At 36.7% G+C, this 19,710-nt stretch overlaps 1 protein-coding gene across 1 annotated transcript; it reads right to left on the bottom strand.

The window, feature by feature from the left end:
- Positions 1 to 211: 211 nt before the first annotated feature.
- On the bottom strand, positions 212 to 655 carry LOC120084194. Its single transcript, XM_039040085.1, has one exon. It carries the CDS (start codon positions 653 to 655, stop codon positions 212 to 214), a length of 444 nt encoding a protein of 147 aa, XP_038896013.1.
- Between the last annotated feature and the right edge of the window lie 19,055 nt (positions 656 to 19,710).

The raw sequence follows: 19,710 nt of genomic DNA, 5'->3' as shown, positions 1-19,710 counted from the left end.
CCACACTTCAAATTCTCACTCCAAGAATACTGAGGGCTTGAGTGGTGTTGTCTTCTCCACTTTCTTCTGTCCGAGTGCTGACTGTTCGAGTTAGACGGTTGGGCTTCAGACTCGCTATGAAGAGGAAATCTTCATCTGGTATGATTTCTTGATCCCTTTAGCATTATGAAAATATGTTTGAACGTATATGCGGTAATTCTGTCACAATGAATTAGAGTTCCTTCAGAGTCAATGTGAATCTCGAGCAAACAACGTTGACTTTTCCTTCATTGAAAATTTTAAGGTGGTGCCTGTTCACTTTGAACTCCTTCCCTGTCTCCGGACTCCTAATCTCCACTACACCATAAGGAAACAAGTTAATAACCTCAAAAGGACCAAGCCATTTAGATTTTAGTTTACCGGGCATAAGTGATAGCATTGGATTCAAGAGCAACACTTTCTGTCCAACTCGAAATTCCTTCCTCAAGAGACCCTTATCATGTATTAATTTCGACTTTTCCTTGTACACTTTTGAGTTCTCATAAGCTTCCAAGCAAAGTCCCTTCAATTCCTTTAGTTCCAATAATCTCTCCTCACCGGCTTGGGCTAAGCCCATGTTGAAAGAACTCTTTTCAAAGAGAACTAATGAGCGGAAGGAGATCGCTCCAAACCCCATTGTGACAGAACATACACATTTAGAAACATACAACAACAGTTATGCATAAACTTGAAATTACAGCATGCTTCCAAAGGAAAAAACTAGAGATTAAGTGAACATAGCCTTGAAGAACTTTTCTTCTCGTATTCCTCGATCAAACAGCACGAACGCAACGCCTCAGTAATATCCTCAAACAGCAACGAGTAACACTAGACACTCAACTCTCGAACAGCAAACATACACCACCATGAGGCTACCTTGGTATTCTCGGTGTGAGAATCCAAGAGTTGTGGGCTCTGTATGGATTTGGTAGAGTGAAGGAGGAATTAAATGATCGTGTAGACGATTGAGTAAATGGGAGAAGACAGAAGTCTATCATGTAGACTTTGGTACTTGATCGTTTAAAAGTGAACGACTATCATACAGAAAAGCTCGATGCACGATCATTTACATAAGCTATTGTATAGCTTTTGGTTAATACACATTCGATTATCGTTCGATTATGAAAAAATGAAACCGTTTTTCATTTTATCCATCAGTTACCATAACTGATTACTACTTCCCACTAAGTTGGTTATTAGGAGAAAAAACCAAAACCAATTATCTCATAATTTATTTAGTTATAAATAAATATTATATTTATAACCTATAGTTGTAATATCACATCTCATGCAATATATAAACCATAGTTCCTTTTTTCCTTTGTGGCATTTCATATAATTCCTCCAATTAATGTATTTAATACATTAAATCAATTATATCACATATAATTGAATCAATTTAATTATATTATATATAATCAAATTTCCTCTTGTTAATTTGAACACTTCAAACTAACCCAAAAACTGATTCTCAATATGAATCCATTGAGCTACCAAGGGGACCTTATGGACTTGTAGCTTGAAGCTCTAATGGTACGTGAATAACTGATTAAGCTCTTTAATCACGATATCCACCATCTGTTAACTGTCAGTCACTCCACTAAAGACCGACAGTTGCACTCTTCACGCTATTGATATATTTCTGTGTCCATTGGATTAATCAATCATTAGAACGATGACCTTTCAAAAATTGCTCGCAAGTACAGGTGGGCCAATTTACTGTTTTGCCTCTTTAATTACATCTAACTCCTTAAGTACCACTGATTCCTCTAATGAACAATACATCATAGTCCTACTATGAGTAAACACTTCTCGAGCCAAGAGAATGTGTAGCGCCACTTTCTTTAAGTCCCGGAATCAGCCCTTAAGAGAGCAATTTATCTACTTATCCCTATTTCGAGCAAGGAGTGAATTTCGTCTTGTGTAGCTGAGTTCCCAGCTCCCCAACCAAATGAATCCCAAAGTGGTAGGTTTAAGTCGGCGATCTGGCCACTCGCACCCATGCAAATCAAAGGACCGCCCTCATAGGCAGGAGTTTCCAACTCACTTAGGATTAAGGTTATGTTACCTATGGTCATCTTAATGAAATGAAAGTCTCTGTCATGAACGGCATTATATCACGAGACTAAACATTCTGTGGTCCAGTCTTATATAATCTCTTTTGTATAGAGCATCCCCCCTCGTATGTCTAATACATTAATGGTCAAGATCAGACCATTTGTAGCACTTTACAATACATGTAACATCTATAAAGCGGGCCACACTCGTAGCGTCACCAAGATGATATTTCCCTCCTTTATCCATATACTACAGACCATTTAGGTTATCACTTAAAACACGATCCATTTGTATGTCTCCAAATACATGCTTAAGTTATAACGACAACAAGAGATCTTAGTTTATTGGTTTGTGGTTAATGCAACTAAAATATCTCATATTTTATAAATAGTAGTAAATAAAATATTTCATATTATTACATCACAGAGAGTTTGTTCATACATGTGTTTGCAAACTACAGGACTCTACGAGATTTAAGGTATCAACCCCAACACATGTTACATTGCTTAACAGCTCAATATGCTCTATGCTCAATTTTGACCCGTAGATGACACTCTTTGCCATAGACAAGCTTAAAGGGTGTTGTTCCAATAGAAGTCTTAAATGCAGTCCTCTAGGCCCAACAAGCATCGTCAAGGTGAATGCTCCAGTCTTTTTTGGTTGGATTGACAGTCTTTTCTAGGATACTTTTGACCTCACGATTTGATATTCAGCTTGTCTGTTTGTTTAAGGGTGGTACGGAGTGGCAACCCAATGGTGAACTCCACACTTCCTCATGAGTGCCTCGATGGTCTAATTGCAAAAATGAGTACCCTCATCATTAATTATAATTCGTGGTATGCCAAACCTAGAAAAGATGTTAATTCTTAAGAAACTTGAAACCACGACAACATTGTTAGTCCTAGTGGGGATTGCTTCAACCCACTTTGAAACATATCAACTACCAGAAGAATATATAAGAAGCCATATGAAGAAAGAAATTGGCCCATAAAATCCATGCCTCACACATAAGAAATTGAACACCAAGATAGAATTTAATGGCATCTCATTCCTCCTAGACAAAAATCCTGAACTCTGACATCCCTCACAAGACTTACAAAATGCAAAACAGTCAGCGAACAAAGAATTCCAAATCAACCTACTATCCAGAACTTTCCTAGCAGTTCTCTTAGGACTAAAATGCCCACCACAGGCCATCTCATGACAAAATGCAAGTACGGGCTCAAACTCCTCATCTAGAACACACCTCCTAATGATTTGGTCAGAACAAATCTTCCAAAGGTATGGTGGATCCCAAACAAAATACTTTGAATCACTCCTTAGTTTGGCCTTCCTAGAACTAGGCATGTCGTAAAGGAACTTACCAATAACCAGATAATTCATCATGTCAGCATACCATGGAGTGGGTGTGGCAATCTGGAATAGGAACTCGTTTGGAAAATCCTTACGTACAGGCATAGGGTCCTCTTCTTGTACTTTCCTACTCAAATGGTCAGCTACTAAGTTTTCTGCTCCCTTCCTATCCTTGATAGTCAAATTGAATTCCTAAAGGAGGAGCATCCAACGCACAAGTCGGGGATTTGACTCCTTCTTGGTCATCAGGTACCTGAGAGCAGAGGGATCAATGAAGATAGTAACAAAAAAACCAAGAAGGTAAGAACAGAATCTAAAGCAAAAACAATAGCCAGAAATTCTTTCTCGGACATGGTGTAATTAATTTGGGTAGGATTCAGAGTCCTTGATGCAAAACATATGATGTGACTATTCTTTTCGATCCTTTGTCCTAGTACCGCTCCCACTGCTAGATTGCTAGCATCGCACATGATCTCGAACGGTACATCCCATCTTGGAGGTTGAAAAATCGGAATGGTGGTCAGCTTCTCCTTCAAAGTGTCAGAGGCCTCCTGACACTTCCTGTCAAAATCAAATGGAACATCCTTCTGAAGCAATGTTGATAGTGGTAGTGCCAACTTCAAAAAATCCTTAATGAAACGTATGTAGAAACCTACGCTACCAAGGAAAGAACGAATCTCCTTAACACAAGTAGGATAGGGGAGGTTAGCAATAACATCTATCTTAGCTTTGTCTACCTCAATTCTCCTTTCAGAAACTAGATGTCCTAAAACAATCCCATCAGAAACCATAAAATGACACTTTTAATAATTTAATACAAGGTTAGCTTCAATGCATCGTCTCAATACTAAGCTAAGATTATGCAAGCAATCCTCAAAAGACTCCATAAACCGTAAAATCATCCATAAACACCTCTATGCACTTTTCTATAAAATCGGAAAATATACTCATCATACACCTTTGGAACGTACCTGGGGCATTGCAAAGCCCAAATTGCATCCTCTTGAAGGCATACGTACTGTAAATGTAGGTGAAGGTGGTCTTTTCCTGGTTTTCTTAGGCGATGGGGATTTGGGAGAATCCAGAGAAGCCATCAAGAAAACAGAAAAATTGATGCACATTCTCCACCCGTTTTGTACACGCATTGGCACGATCTCACCCTTATCGTTCTCCACAATTTTCATGCTGGTATTTTTGGGGACAACATGGATAGAAGTTACTCATTTTCTATCAGGAACTGGGTAAATGGTTTCGGCTTCATTGAGCTTGATAATTTCCTTGAGAACAACATCTTTCAAGTTGGGGTTGAGCCTTCTGAGGGGTTAGACTGTGGGCTTGGCTCCTTTCTTTAGAGTTATTCTATGCATGCAAAGAGAAGGGCTTACTCTCTTGAGATCATCTAGAGTCCACCCAATGGCCTTCTTTTAAGTTTTCAGAGTTTCAACTAGGGATTCCTCTAGGGCAGGTGTCAACTCCCTAGAGACTATGACTGGAAGGGTGTTCCCTTCTCCCAGGTACACATATTTCATATGGCTAGGGAGAGCCTTCAGCTCAATCCCTTGTACCTACAAATCGAAGTCAGAAGAAGGTTCTTCTTATTTGCTAACATTAACAACAGGAAGAGATAAATCATGTAAACCATGCAAATCCAGATCAATGCAGGGAGCAACCAACATGTTAGATTTGTCATCATCATCATCATGCAACACAATATCATTTATAACATCATACGCCTCAATCAAACACAAGGATAGATATTCCTCAGGCAATTTCATGGCATCATATATGTTAAAAGAAACGAAACAACTTCCCAATCAAATTCTACAAATAGACAACCCTTATCTACATTTATCTTTGTCTTTACAGTTTTCATGAAGGGTCTACCTAACAGAATTGTAGAAGATGAGGGCGTAGAAAGTTCATCCATTTTTAATATATAGAAATTGACTGGGAAAATCAAGTCTTAACTTGCAACAGTACACCCTCAACAATCCTTAAGGCTTGAATATAAAATCTATCAGCTAGTTGGATGCATACAGCAATATTTTGTAAATCATTCATTTTAAAATCCTCATAAACATGGTAAGGCACATTAATAGAGGCTTCTAGATCTAGCATGACATGATGGATGACTCTATTACCAACAATGCAAGGCAAAGTGAACATACCTGAATTTCGACATTTTTCAGGAATATTATGTTTCAGGAGAGCCGATGCATTCTTACTTACCACTACCTTTTCTCTATCCTTACCATTCCTCTTTTTAGTTCACAGCTCCTTAAGGATTAGCATACCTAGGGATCTACTGGATTGTATTTAAGAGAGGAATGTTTATCTGAACCTTTTTGAATATCTCAATCAAATCCTCGTCCCTATGTTCTTGTTTTAGTCTTGCTAGCCTACTAGGAAATGAAGTTTTAGGAATATAAGGCTCAACAGAAGGTGAAGAAAGAGTACTTACCTTGAGAGTAGATGGTTGTGCTTCAGATTTACCCTCATTGTTCTCAAGTTCTTTGTTGGACTTACCAAGTGGAAATAGGTTGTCTGATGGAAGCTCTTTACCACTTCCTAGCATGATGGCACTAACGTTGGCATGGTCTCGTTGTGTAGGCAACTTCCCTGAACCTTGTTTCCTATTCGACTCATTGCAGTAGCTAACTGTGTGACCTGAGTCCCTAGATTAGCCATGCTCACCCTGGTTTCTTGCTGATAGATCTTTGTGTCTTGTGATAGTTGGAGATAGTCCTTTTTGCAGCTGTTGAAGTTTTGGTTGAAATTTAAGGGAATTATCCGCCAAAGTTTTAACAATGTCTTCTAAAGACATACTTGAGGAAGATGATGACGGTTGATTGGAATGATTAGAACTGTCATGCCCTTGTCCTTGGCCTTGACCACCCCATTTGAGATTAGGGTGATCAAGCCAACATAGATTGTATACTCAGCCATGAGGGTCGTACTTTCTCTGGTAACCCCCAACTGCGTTGACTTATGCTTGAGAACATGCTTCAGAAGTGTGTCCTGGTATTCCGCGGGCTCCACATGCCTTGACTTAGGTGACTCCTCCTTGGGCCAAATGCTTCACAAAAGGAGTTAAGTTAGAAAGTTGAGCTTTCAATTCTTTATCCTCCAAATTACCAATTAAATCAGATTCAGTGGTCCTGGTGCCAAAATTCTTGTTATTCTCAGCGATGCGTGATATCAATTCCTGGGCCTCCTTGGGCATCTTGTAAGCAAGAGCACCTCCAGCTGCTGAGTCAATTGAGTCCCTGTTATTGATAAGCAAACCACTATAGAAGTATTGAATCAGTAATTGGTCAGAAATCTGGTGATGAGGGAAATAGCACATAATCATTTATAATGTTCCCAATACTCAGATAAAGTCTCACCCATAAACTATTTAATGTTATAAATATTTTTTCTTATAGATCCATCACAGTGCAATCGCTTAGCTCCATCGCATAGTACTAAGCGATCGCATAGATCCATCGCAGTGCAATCGCTTAGCTCCATCGCATAATACTAAGCGATCACATAACACCATCGCCCAACACATTAAAGTCATCGTTTAGTATCTGTCACAGCTAAACGATCGCATAGCTCCATCGTATAGAACATCATCGCGTCGCATAGCATTTATCTACATGATCGCTTAGCTCCGCGACCAAACGATCGCTCAGTGCTATAGCGTAGCACTTTTCACATCGCTTAGTACGCATCATTGCTAAACGATCATATAGCGCCATCGTTTAGCAAAATCAATGTATCGTCTAGTTCCCACGACAAAACTAAATGATCGCGTAATGCTATCGTATAGCAAATGAACGCATCGCTTAGCTTCCGCAGGTACACGATCGTTTAACGTTCAACATCACAACGACCAGCGCATATTACTAAACGATTCTCTAGCTTTTCTTCTCATCGTGTAACGTCTGGAGCTAAAGGATCATTTAGTAACTGGACCTCAACAACAAATTTAAGCAGAAGCTGAAAAATCTGGAACAGCAACTCGACCTCCTTCGCTTGTTTCTTCAATTACATCTTAATTTCAATTCTAATGACTCCAAGTAAATTACAGACTCTTGCTAACACATAAATGCTCGTCAAATAAGAGCCAATTACAAATTTAATTGAGAAATTAAAGAGAATTAAAATGCCAAAACTCAGAAAACCATAACAGTGCATCAGTTTCATATATCTCATGAAAAAACACCCACCTTGCCAAAATTAGTCGAAATGAAAGCTTAAAAGATGCTCTGTTACCAATTGAAAGAGTTAAATAACATGCAGCGGAAGTATCAAGGATCCATAAGCATTCTAATTCACTAATTTTGGCAAAAACTAAAGCATGCCTTCTTAAAAAGTGGGTTTCCAGAACATACTTTTGATGAACTCTCCAAAAAAATGTGTGCACAACAGCTGTCTTCACTTGATATCACCTTGAACCACCTCAAAGCCTTCCCTACTATGCTCTTGGAGCTTTAGGTAGAGTTGTAGGATTCAAGAACAGCTTGAAAATGTGAAGAAGCAAGAAGATCCCACAGCAGCCGATTGAAGAAGACAATTTCTTCTTCACAGAAAATTTTCTTTCAAAATTCTGCATTCTTTTTCCTTCAACGACTCCAATCTTCTTTTTATATAGTAGATGAACATGCAAAGAGATGGAGTGTATGGCTTGCAGCTCATGCTTTGAGAATCAAAGTAGAGAGGATAATGGCCTTTGTGTGAGCATGAAGATGAAGGTAATGGAGAAAATTGAATCCCCATTTTGTGCAACCATGCAAAACCGTTTTCCATTTTTTTTTAAAATAAAAAATGATTTTAAAACTATTTTAATACAAAAATGATTTTCTTTAATTAATTTCATAAATTAATTTAATAACAAATATTAAATTAATTTTTGCACAATAATTATCTTCATATATTTAAATCATATTTAAATATATTTTCTCTTGTTCCGTTTAATTTGAACGTTTCAAATTAATTTCTCAAGCTACCCTAAAGCTTATCCATTTACGAGCTAGTAGGGGGACCTCGCGGACCTACAGATCATGGGCTCCAACGATTCAAGATTAATCGGCTAAACTCATTAGTTCGATCTAACCCTCGTTCGTTAACTAATGGGACACTCCACTATAGCCCATAGTTGAACTCCCCTCAATGTAGATATATTATGTCCACTTAATAATCATAATCAGTAAATCGATCCTTCACAGTGTTCGTAATCACAACTAGGTCAAAAATATCGTTTTACCCCTGTGACTACATCTTGTTCCTTAAGTTCCTACTGATCCTCTAATGAACAATTCTGATTCATAATTTCTATGAATAAAATCCTTTCTCTATTATGAGAAGGCACGGTCCCGTTTGTTCAAGACCTGGAGTCAATACTTTAGAGAACAACCTATCTGCTCACCTTGAATAAGATAGGAGTGAATTCCATCTTGTAAGGCTATGTCCCCAGCTATTCATCCGGTCTTTATCCCTAAAATGGTAAGCTTATTGAGCAGTGTTGTTGGACTACTCTCACCTTTTACAGATCAAAGGATAATCCCGAACAAACAGGAGCTCATAGCTAGCTTAGAATTAAGATCGAGTTAACCTAGATTATATAATAAATGAAATAGTCAGTTTTACAAAAATGGTCGTTATAAAGAAAAATGACTATTTTCGTGATTCAGGCTATATGCAAACTCATTGCATAGGATGCCCCCACTCTCATGTCTCAACATGAACGATTTGTGGATCACATCGTTTATAGTACCTTACAACTTCTTGTAACAACTATAGAATGGGCCACATCCAATAGTGTTACCAGGATGAGATACCCAATTTCATCCATATACTTATTAGACCATTTAGGCTATATACTGTTAACTTGATCCTATTTATGTCATTACATAAAGTTACGGCATTTAGACTATAGCCAAGGATGTATTTATTGGATTTTCATAATAAGATGCAAAATCAACAAGTCATTGTTATTGATAAAATGGAATGTTTAACACGAACTGTGAGTTCTAGGACATTCCTAACACCTTCGGCTATAGCATGAATCCTTAAACTTTATGTGGAGACATAAAAGAGGATCAAGTTTGAGTATATAGCCAAAACGGTCTATATGTATAAAGATAGGGTTGAGTACATTATCCTGTGGACACTATGGATATGACCCGCTTTGTATTTGATACAAATAACGTGATCCCAAAATCATTCATGTGGGGACATGCGAGTGAGAAAATCCTATGCAAAAGATGTTTGCATAAGACCGAACCATTAAATAGTCATTTTTCTTTATAACGACCATTTACTATTAAAACTTACTATTTCAATCTGATGACTTAAGGTAACTCAATCTCAATCCTAAGCTAACTATGAACTCCTGTTTATTCGAGATTATCCTTTAATTTGCATGGGTGAGAGTGGCTCAACAGCGCTGCTCAATAAGCCTCCTATTTTAGGGGCAAGATCGAGTAGATAGCTCGGGACATAGTCCTGCAAGATGAAATCCACTCTTACCCGATTTTAGAATAGTAGATAGGTTGTTCCCTAAGTACTGACTCCTAGTCTTTAACAAGGGGCCTCGCCCTCTCTATGATTGAGAAGGACTCGATTTACTAGTAGGACCATAAACCAATTGTTCATTAGTGAATCAGTGGAAACTTAAGGAGCAAGATGTATTATAGAGGTAAAATAATAATTTTGACCCAACTGTTAATACGAATAACCTATAAAGAATCAACTTACTGATCATGGTTAAATCAAGTGGACAGAAATATATCTACAGTGAGGAGAGTGCAGCTACTAGGCTTTAGTGGAATGACCCGATAGTTAACGAATGTTGATTAATTTATTTAATAGAGTTTAGACAATTAATCTCGAATCGTTGGAATTCACGATCTATAGGTCCATTAGGTCCCCCTACTAGCTTACAAACGGATTAAACCTTAGAATAATATTATGAGAGAGTTTGAAACGTTTAAATTTGATTTAATAGAATTGTTAATTATTTGTGATATAATTAAACGTTTAATTATCGAATTAAACGAAATTGGAGAGTTGGAGAATATTTAAATGTGTTTTAAATGTTAATTACATGAATAGGATTCATATTTGGAATAGTTATATTAATTTAATATTTGATATTAAATTAATTTAATCAATTAAATTGTTTAATTAATTATTAGGAATTATTTTTAGATTAAATAAATTATAGAATTAATTTTACTTAAAATTAATGTATTTTATTTAAATGTTAATTATTGAATTAATATTTGATAAAATTAGATTTCATTTAGTTTTAATTTGAAATAATTTCAAATTAAATTGATTTTGGGAAAATATCAATTGAAAATGGAAAAATAAGCGTTGGGTGGATTTTTCCCACTTGACCTATATTATAATACCTATTTTCCACCAAATTAGTGTGTGTTTTGGTGTCAATCTCATGGCAAAAAGATGTTGCATGTTGGTCTTGGATAAAGGGATCGATTTTTGGTTGAGAAATGAGACATGCAATTGACTTTATGATGAAGAAGGTGTTCTTGATATCCAAGACAAAAAAATTCTCACCAATCTTCATGAGCTCCCTAAAAATTAACACTCATTTTCGATCCCACTATCCAATCTAAGGGTCTAGAGAATAGTAGGAAAGATCAAGTAGTGGTCTACAAGCATTGGAAAGTAGATTCGAGCTAAGGAGTTGTTGTATTGAAGAGATTCTTCAAAAGCATTTGTTTTTTAAACCCTACTTTTATGTTGTTGAACATGCATGCTTAATCACTAAAATTGATGTAGTTAGAGTGCTTAAAATCCTAATTGCTTCCGCATATTGATTATCAACACCAACAAACATATCACCAGAAGGACAAGGAATGGTTCCATCAATAAAACCCAAGCTTATTTTTCACATTGAGGCTAATAATCATGGCTTAACTCTAGGATGTGTAATTCATCTCAGCGAGGAGATTCGAGACAAGAATAATGCTAATGCTATCAACATGATGAAGGAAATATGGATTGACATAGTCTTCAAGAACAGATTGAGAAGATGGAGATTGATTTGTCGAAGAAAAAGATAAATCATGCAGAGGCGTTTCTTCAAGAGGTGCAATTGGAGCAAAGAGAAACTTTCAAGAAAAAAATTCAGGAAAATACGACTGATACCATATTACAACACTTGAGAGTAAATAACTTGCTCAAACTTTATTATTAAATCATGGGAAATATTATAGCCAATGAGAATACAAGATGGTAAACAACCACCAATAATAAAATAACAGATAATATAACTAATTACAATAATATCTTAAAACCTTCATATCTCAACTGTGCACAAGGACAAAAATATCATTATCGATGTAAATATCAACAATCCAGATTTATAGATATATCGATGGGGTATTCTGAGAAAAACCACGGATATTACAAAAAATTATAAAATTACTATGAATTTTTTAGTGAAATTTTAGAGCAAACTTATTTAAGTAATAAACAATGACTTTTAAGCATATAAATCAATAATTAGAGTAATGAAATAATATATAAAAGTAAAAACCAAAAATTGATTATAAGCTGAATATTTAGTTCAAGAGTTTACAATCAAGGATTCAGTGGTCTTTTTATAATCAAGCATCATCAATTTAGTTCAAGAGTAAAACTGGTCTAGTTTACAATCAATATTTTTCTAAAAGGTGTATATTTTGATTATAAGAAGTAAAATCAAATTTCAAAACATAAACGTTAAAAAAATAAAGAGACAAAAAAACATACAAGAGGTGAGAAAAAGATTGAAATTATGGACTAAAGAGAGAAAAATATACCAACAAAATATAAATTTTACAATATACAAAAATAGAAAAAATATAAAGTAATATATATAATTGTTACACCCCTACTCAAGCTTACTTCTTAGCCCAACAAAAGGTGTAAGGACGGCAGATACCATCCTTTCGTAATACCTACTATCCCCGCTAATATGTTTTGCTTACAAATCTCTTAGCCAAGAAAATATAACAACAGCTCTTGGCTTAACTTATTTTGTTACATAGAGTATAAAGTTACATTACCCTCAAACTCAACTTAACAACTTCAAACTCTTAATTACAGAAACTCATAATAATAAACTTAAGTTCGGAAGTGTAGTTGTAGTGTGGCAGACCTTGACCTCAGCAGTATTTTGGAACTCCCCATCTTTTGCTACCTGGGAAGGAAAACATAAAAGAAAAGAATGAGTTTCAAGAAGCTCAATGAGTGATAAACAACTTACACGGTCTCTTTCAGCCTTAAGAGACAAATAGCTCAATCAGCATATCCACATTATGAAGTTACTACTTAAACCTCAAGCTTAAACGAGTTTGTTTCTTATTTTACCTACACACATCGTAGCTAATTAAACATATTTCTCTTATTACTATGTGCATATAGATCCACCTCTTATAGGCTCAGAAACTAGATTCATTGGTCATCTAACCATTCCAATATGAGGTTCCCCTCACAGGCTCAGGAACTAGGTCCAATAACCACTTGACCATCCTATGAGATTAGGCCACAGGCTTAGAAACTAGGTCTTTTGACCCCGACCATCCCATGTCGTATATTCTCATCATTGTAACAAGCTACACATATGTCCATAATTATAAAATTCACAAGAAACCTTTAAAGAATACCACTCACAGTTCGTTAGTAGGGCTTCCTCCTTTTCCAAGCCTTCTAGTTCCCTCGTTTCTTATAGAACCTCAAGCCTACACTAGCCTAATGTTAGTTTAGAAACTCATGTCTATGGCTAGAATAACCTTAGAATACCTTCTTGACCCTAAACTTGGTTTGCCAACTCTAACTGATATGAAAGCAGGCTTTAGATCAACTCAGGACAGCTGTGGGCGCATGGTAGCCTTCCTCATCACCAGTTGGACGCATGGTTGCTTCACCAGGCCAGTTGGACGCATGGGCTGCCTTCTCAGCTCATTTATTTGTAACACCCAAACTCTCACAGTATTCTTTAAGTTGATAGATGAACATGGACTTCAAGCCTTGGAATAAAATATTGGCTAAGTATCTAAACTATGTCTTGGAGGAAGTAAAAGTACTTAGGAAAATTTTTAAGTGTTGGAGGCATAGTAGATTAGAGTTAAAATTTGGCTAAGTGTTCAAACTATGCTATGAACTCACAGTATGTTGTAGACTTGGACTATGCTATGAACTTGGACTATGGTGTGACCTTGAAGAAATTTCAAGGCATAAGTTGGTCTAGGTAAGTGAAGAGTTAGCTAAGTGTTAGTGGAGAGATTCATCTCATAGCATAGCGTAGTAGGAAAAGTCATAGCATAGTTGAAGAAGAAAATTCATAGCATACTTGAGTAAGAAAAGTCATAGCATAGTTGGGTAAGAAAATCATAGTATAGTTGAGAGAGTTCAGTTCATAGCATAAGCTCGTAGCATAGTTAAGGAAGCCCAATTCATAGCATGGTTAAGTGTTGGACGCATGGAAGAGGTAACTTGGACGTAGTGGGAGGGTTGCGCACCCACATGTTCGCTAAATGGGTTTAACTGAAATCCTGGCTATGGTAGCCGATGGCGAGGTTGAGGATCTGTTTTCTTACAAGAACACAATGGAGGATGTTGACATAGATGAATGGGTCAAAGCCATGGATCTCGAGATGGAGTCTAAAAGCCATGGATCTCGAGTGGAGTCTATGTACTTCGACTCAATATGAGATCTTGTAAATCAACCTGATGGGGTTAAACCTATAGGTTGTAAATGGATCTACAAGAGGAAACGAGGTGCTGATGGGAAGGTGCATACCTTCAAGGCTAGACTTTTGGCAAAGGGTTATACCTAGGTAGAGGGAGTTGACTATGAGGAGACTTTCTCGCCTGTTGCCATGCTTAAGTCTATTCGGATCCTCCTATCCATTGCCTCATATTGTGACTATGAGATACGGCAAACAGATGTCAAGACTGCCTTTCTGAATGGTAATCTTGAGGAGACCATTTATATGGAGAAACCCGAGGGATCATAGCCCAAGGTCAGGAGCAAAAGATTTACAAACTAAATCGGTCCATTTATGGACTGAAACAGGCATCTCGATCTTGGAGCATAAGGATTAATACTGCGATCAAATTTTATAGCTTTTACCAAAACGTTGATAAGCCTTGTGTCTACAAGAAAATCATCAACAGTTAATAGTTTTCCTAGTGTTATATGTCAACGATATCCTACTTATTGGGAGTGTTGTAGGTTTACTGACTTCAGTTAAGAACTGGCTAACGACCCAATTCCAATTGAAAGATTTGGGAGAGACTTAGTTTGTTCTTGGGATTCAGATTATTCGGGATCGAAAGAACAAAGTGCTAACATTATCTCAGGCATCGTACTTTGACAAGATATTGATCAAGTACTCAATGCAGAACTTTAAAAGGGGTCTTTTGCCTTTCGGCATAGAGTTACATTGTCTAAGGAACAATTTCCTAAGACACCTCAAGAGGTTGAGAAAATGAGACGGGTCCTCTATGCATCTGTCGTTGGTAGTTTGATGTATGCGATGTTATGTACTAGACCTAACATCTGCTACATTGTGGGGACAGTCAGTAGATATCAGTGTAATTTAGGACAGGGTCATTGGACAGTCGTCAAGAGCATCCTCGAATATCTTCGGAGAACAAGGGACTACATGTTTGTGTATGGTTCTAAGGATTTTATCCTTACCGGGTACACAGACTCTGATTTTCAGACTAATAAGGATTCTCGAAAATCCACTTCAGGATCAGTGTTCACTCTTAATGGAGGAGTTGTAGTATGGCAAAGCACTAAGCAGGGGTGCATCGTTGACTCTACCATGGAGGCCGAGTATGTAGGGGCTTGTGAAGCTGGTAAGGAGGCCGTTTGACTCAGGAAGTTCCTGACTGATCTGGAAGTTGTTCAGACATGTCTAGGCACATCACTCTTTATCGTGATAATAGTGGTGTTGTGGTGAATTCCAAAGAGTCTCGAAGTCACAAGCACGAAAAGCATATAGTGCAGAAATACCATCTCATCAGAGAAATTGTGCATCGAGGGCACGTGATTGTCACGAAGATCGCTTCGAAGCGACGTTGCTGATCTGTTTATGAAGGCTCTCACGGCTACAGTGTTTGAGGTCACCTGCAGAGTATGGGTCTATGGGACCGACCGCGGCTGGACTAGGGTAAGTAGGAGTATTGTTGTGCTGGGCCTTTGTGCCCTCGTTTATTATTTTGTACTTATAATTATCTTATACACCCCACTAGCTTTAGAACAAGTGGGAGATTGTTGGGTTTGATGCCTTAAATCTCGTAGGGTCTTGTAGTTTCTAAACATCTATATGAATAAATTCTTTGTAATATAATAATATGAGATATTTTATTCACTTTTGTCTATGAAATATGAGTTATTTTAGTTGCATTAACCACAAACAAATAAACTAAGATCCCTGGTTATCGTTGTAACTTAAGCATGTATGTGGTGAAATACAAGTGGATCGTGCTTTAACTGATAACCTAATTAGTTTGTAGTATATGGATAAAAGAGGAAAATCTTATCCTAGTGACGCTACGAGTGTGGCCCACTTTATAGATGTTACAAGTGTTATAAATTGCTATAAATGGTCTGATCCGGACCATTCATGTATTATACATGCGAGCGGGGATGCTCTATACAAAGGAGTTTATATAAGACCAGACCACGAAATATTTATTCTCGTTATATAACGTCGTTCATGCCAGAGACTTTCATTTCACTAGGATGACCATAGGTAACATGACCTTAATCCTGAGTGAGTTGTGAACTCCTGCCTATGAAGGCAGTCCTTTGATTTGTATGAGTGCGAGTGGCCAGATCGCCAACTGAAGCCTACCACTTTGGGGATTCATCTGATTGGGGAGCTAGAAACTCAGCTACACAAGACGGAATTCACTCCTTCCCCGAAGCAGGGGTAAGTAGATAAATTGCTCCCTGAAGGGCTGATTCCGGGGCTTGAACAATGTGGCGCCACACCTTCTCATGGTCCGAGAAGTGTTTACTCATAGTGGAACTATGATGTATTGTTCATTAGAGGAATCAGTGGTACTTAAGAAGTTAGATGTAACTACAGGGGCAAAACAGTAAATTAGCCCAACTGTACTTATGAATGATTTGTGAAAGGTCATCGTACTGTTGATTGGTTATATCTAATGGACACAAAAATATATCTGTAGTGCGAATAATGCAGCTGTCTACCTTTAATGGAGTGTCCAGCAGTTAACAGATGGTTGACATCGTGATTAAAGAGTTCAATCAGTTATTCACGTACCGTTGGAGCTTCAAGCTATAGGTTCATAAAGTCCCCTTGGTAGTTCAATGGATTCAAGTAGAGAATCAGTTTTTGGGATAGTTTGAAGTGTTCAAATTAACAAGAGGGAATTTGATTATATATAATATAATTAAATTGATTCAATTATATGTGATATAATTGATTTGATATATTAGATACATTAATTGGAGAAATTAATATAGATATGATTTATATTAAATACAATAAATGAGAAAAGAACTATCATTTATATGTTGCATATGATGTAATATTAAAACTATAGGTTACAAATATAATATGATAAATTAGTTATTATATTTATTTAAAATTAAATTATAAGATAATTGATTTTCGGTTTTATCTCCTAATAACCAAATTAGTGGGAAGTTTTATTCAGTTTTGATAACTGATGGATAAAATGAAAATCATTTTCATGATTTTAGCATCCAAAGCATTTCAATCGGGAAAAAGAGAAAATGTTATACGATATCTTTGAGAGAGTACACGATCAAGTATCGAGTTTGCTAGACGATAGCTCCTCGATACTAAACAATCGAGTACCTAGTCTAAATAATAGACTTCGTCATTCTCCCACTTACTCAATCATTCAATTCCTCCTTCCCTTTACCAAATCCATACAGAGTCCACACCTCCTGGATTCTCACACCGAGAATACCAAGGTAACCGAGTGGTGGTGTTAAGTTTCTTATTCGAGGGTCGAGGATCAAGTTGCACTCGATTTTGTTCGAGGATATTCCAGAGGCGTTGCGCTCGTGCTGTTGGATCAAGGAAGTACGAGAAGAAAAGGTTCTTCAAGGGTATGTCCACTCGATCCCTTTGTTTTTAGCCCTTGAAGCATGCTGTAATTTACTTGATGCATAATTGTCCTATGTTAGATTGTAAATGTTGTTGTTCTTTCACAATAGGGTTTGGAACGATCTGCTTCCGCTCATTGGTTCTCTTTGTTAAGAGTTCCTTCACTTACAGACTCGAAACATGAAATAAATTGCCCAAAAATACAACAGGCCCTTACAATTTAATCAAATTAATAAGTAATCTAGGGCCAAAATCGAAAACATCTAATTTTAGCAGACTAACCATTCAAGCATTTGATAATGTAGAATATGAAAACCTACCTCTAAACGATTTTGTTTAAAAAAAATACGAAGAACGAAGATGCAAGGAATTGGCTCTGATACCAATTGAAAGGGATCCAATCCTGCAACAGATGTGTCTCGTATGAGAACGCCTTACATCCCATGATTCTATTTTTATAATAAACAAAATTGTTGTACTAGACGAAATAAATAAACACATAAACTAGCAGCTACTGGGGAAAGGGTTAGAATGATTCTTACCTTTGTAGATTCCCCAAGTGCCACGAATAATCCTCTCCAATGTTCAACGAATGGATCTCCAAATGATCTTGATCACCACCAACTCCTTGAGCGATCTCGTATACTACCACGAGAGTTACCTCGTTATTCTCTGGCATTCCAATAGAGGGATAGGTGATATCCAACTATTGGGAGAAGGAGAGGAGAATAAGGTGTTGGAGAGTAGAGAGGATTTATGGATTAGAAAAAAATTCTACACAATAACACTAAGGAGATGTGTATTGTAGAGTTTCTCTGCAATCAGAATTGTGTTTTCAGTACAGTCTCAAATGGTCATGGGGAGGTCTTTATATAGAGAAGAGCCAAACATCTTTCCCAATATATTTTTCTTTTCTATAATTAATTAAATAACATTTATTTAATTAATTAATCCATTTAATTAAACAACACTTATTTAATCAATTAGCTCAATTAAATAACACTTATTTAATTTTTGATTTACACAATAATTAAATAACTACTTACACATTAAACCCAGTTTAATGTATACATTTAATTATCATATACATCCCATGTATATATGCAAAACCTCTCTATTAATTCACTTGAATTAATTTGAATCTTATTCAAATATTGTTCTCCAATTTAATTGTAGATCATATCTATATAATTATATATTAATTTCATTACTATAGAGTTTCCTCAAATTAATTTGAACAATTCAAATTATCCCTCTTAATTATCCTCTAGTGAGTTAACGAGGGGACCTGAGGGATCTGTAGATCAGAAGCTCCAACGATATAAGATTAATTGATTAAACTCATTAACCAAGTTAATCAATATTCATTAACTGTGAGTACACTTCATTAAAGACCCACAACTGCACTCTTCTTACTATAGATATATTTCTATGTCCACGGATATAGACCAATACCAACAAGTTATTCCTTCACGAGTGTTCGTAACTCCAACTAGGTCAAATAACCGTTTTACCCTTGGGTTACCTCTGGCTTCTTAAGTACCAGTGCTTCTCTAATGAACAACTTGTTTATGATCCAACCAATATACAGAAACCCCTCTCGGGCCAATGAAAGAGTAGGGTCCTTTGTTCAAGTCTTGGAGATACCACTTAAGGGAACACTCGTCTACTTACCCTTAAGGCGGGAAAGACTAAATTCTATCTTGTATTATTATGTTTTGAGCTTCCCACTCAGTCTTGTCCCCAAAATGGTAAGCTTATTAGGTCGACAATCTGGCCACCCTCACCCATACAAATTAAAGAATAATTCCTTGTAAACAGGAGTTCATAATATACTCAAGATTAAGACTAAGTCACCTAGGTCATCCTAATGAAATAGGGATCTAACTAGTCAATGGTGTTACATCTAGTGGTTACTATTTTACGGTCCAGTTTTATGCAAACTCATTGCATAGGATACCCCCACTTGCATATCACCTGCAAGAACGTGTTGGATCATTACGTTTGTATCAAATACAAAGTGGGTCATATCCATAGTGTTACCAGGATAAGGTGCTCAGCCTTATCTTTATACTATAGACCCTTTAGGCTGTATCTTAAACATTGATCCATGTATATCTCCACATATAGTTCAAAACTCATAAGGCAGCCGTGGATGTTA

Source organism: Benincasa hispida, chromosome 8, assembly GCF_009727055.1.
Source record: "Benincasa hispida cultivar B227 chromosome 8, ASM972705v1, whole genome shotgun sequence".
NCBI lineage: Eukaryota > Viridiplantae > Streptophyta > Magnoliopsida > Cucurbitales > Cucurbitaceae > Benincasa > Benincasa hispida.
Note: the sequence above shows the minus strand (reverse complement) of the source record. Positions and strands in the feature narration are given on the sequence as shown.

Coding starts and splice junctions, on each gene's coding strand:
- LOC120084194 (XM_039040085.1), bottom strand. CDS start 655: ATGGGGTTTGGAGCGATCTCCTTCCGCTCATTAGTTCTCTTTGAAAAG.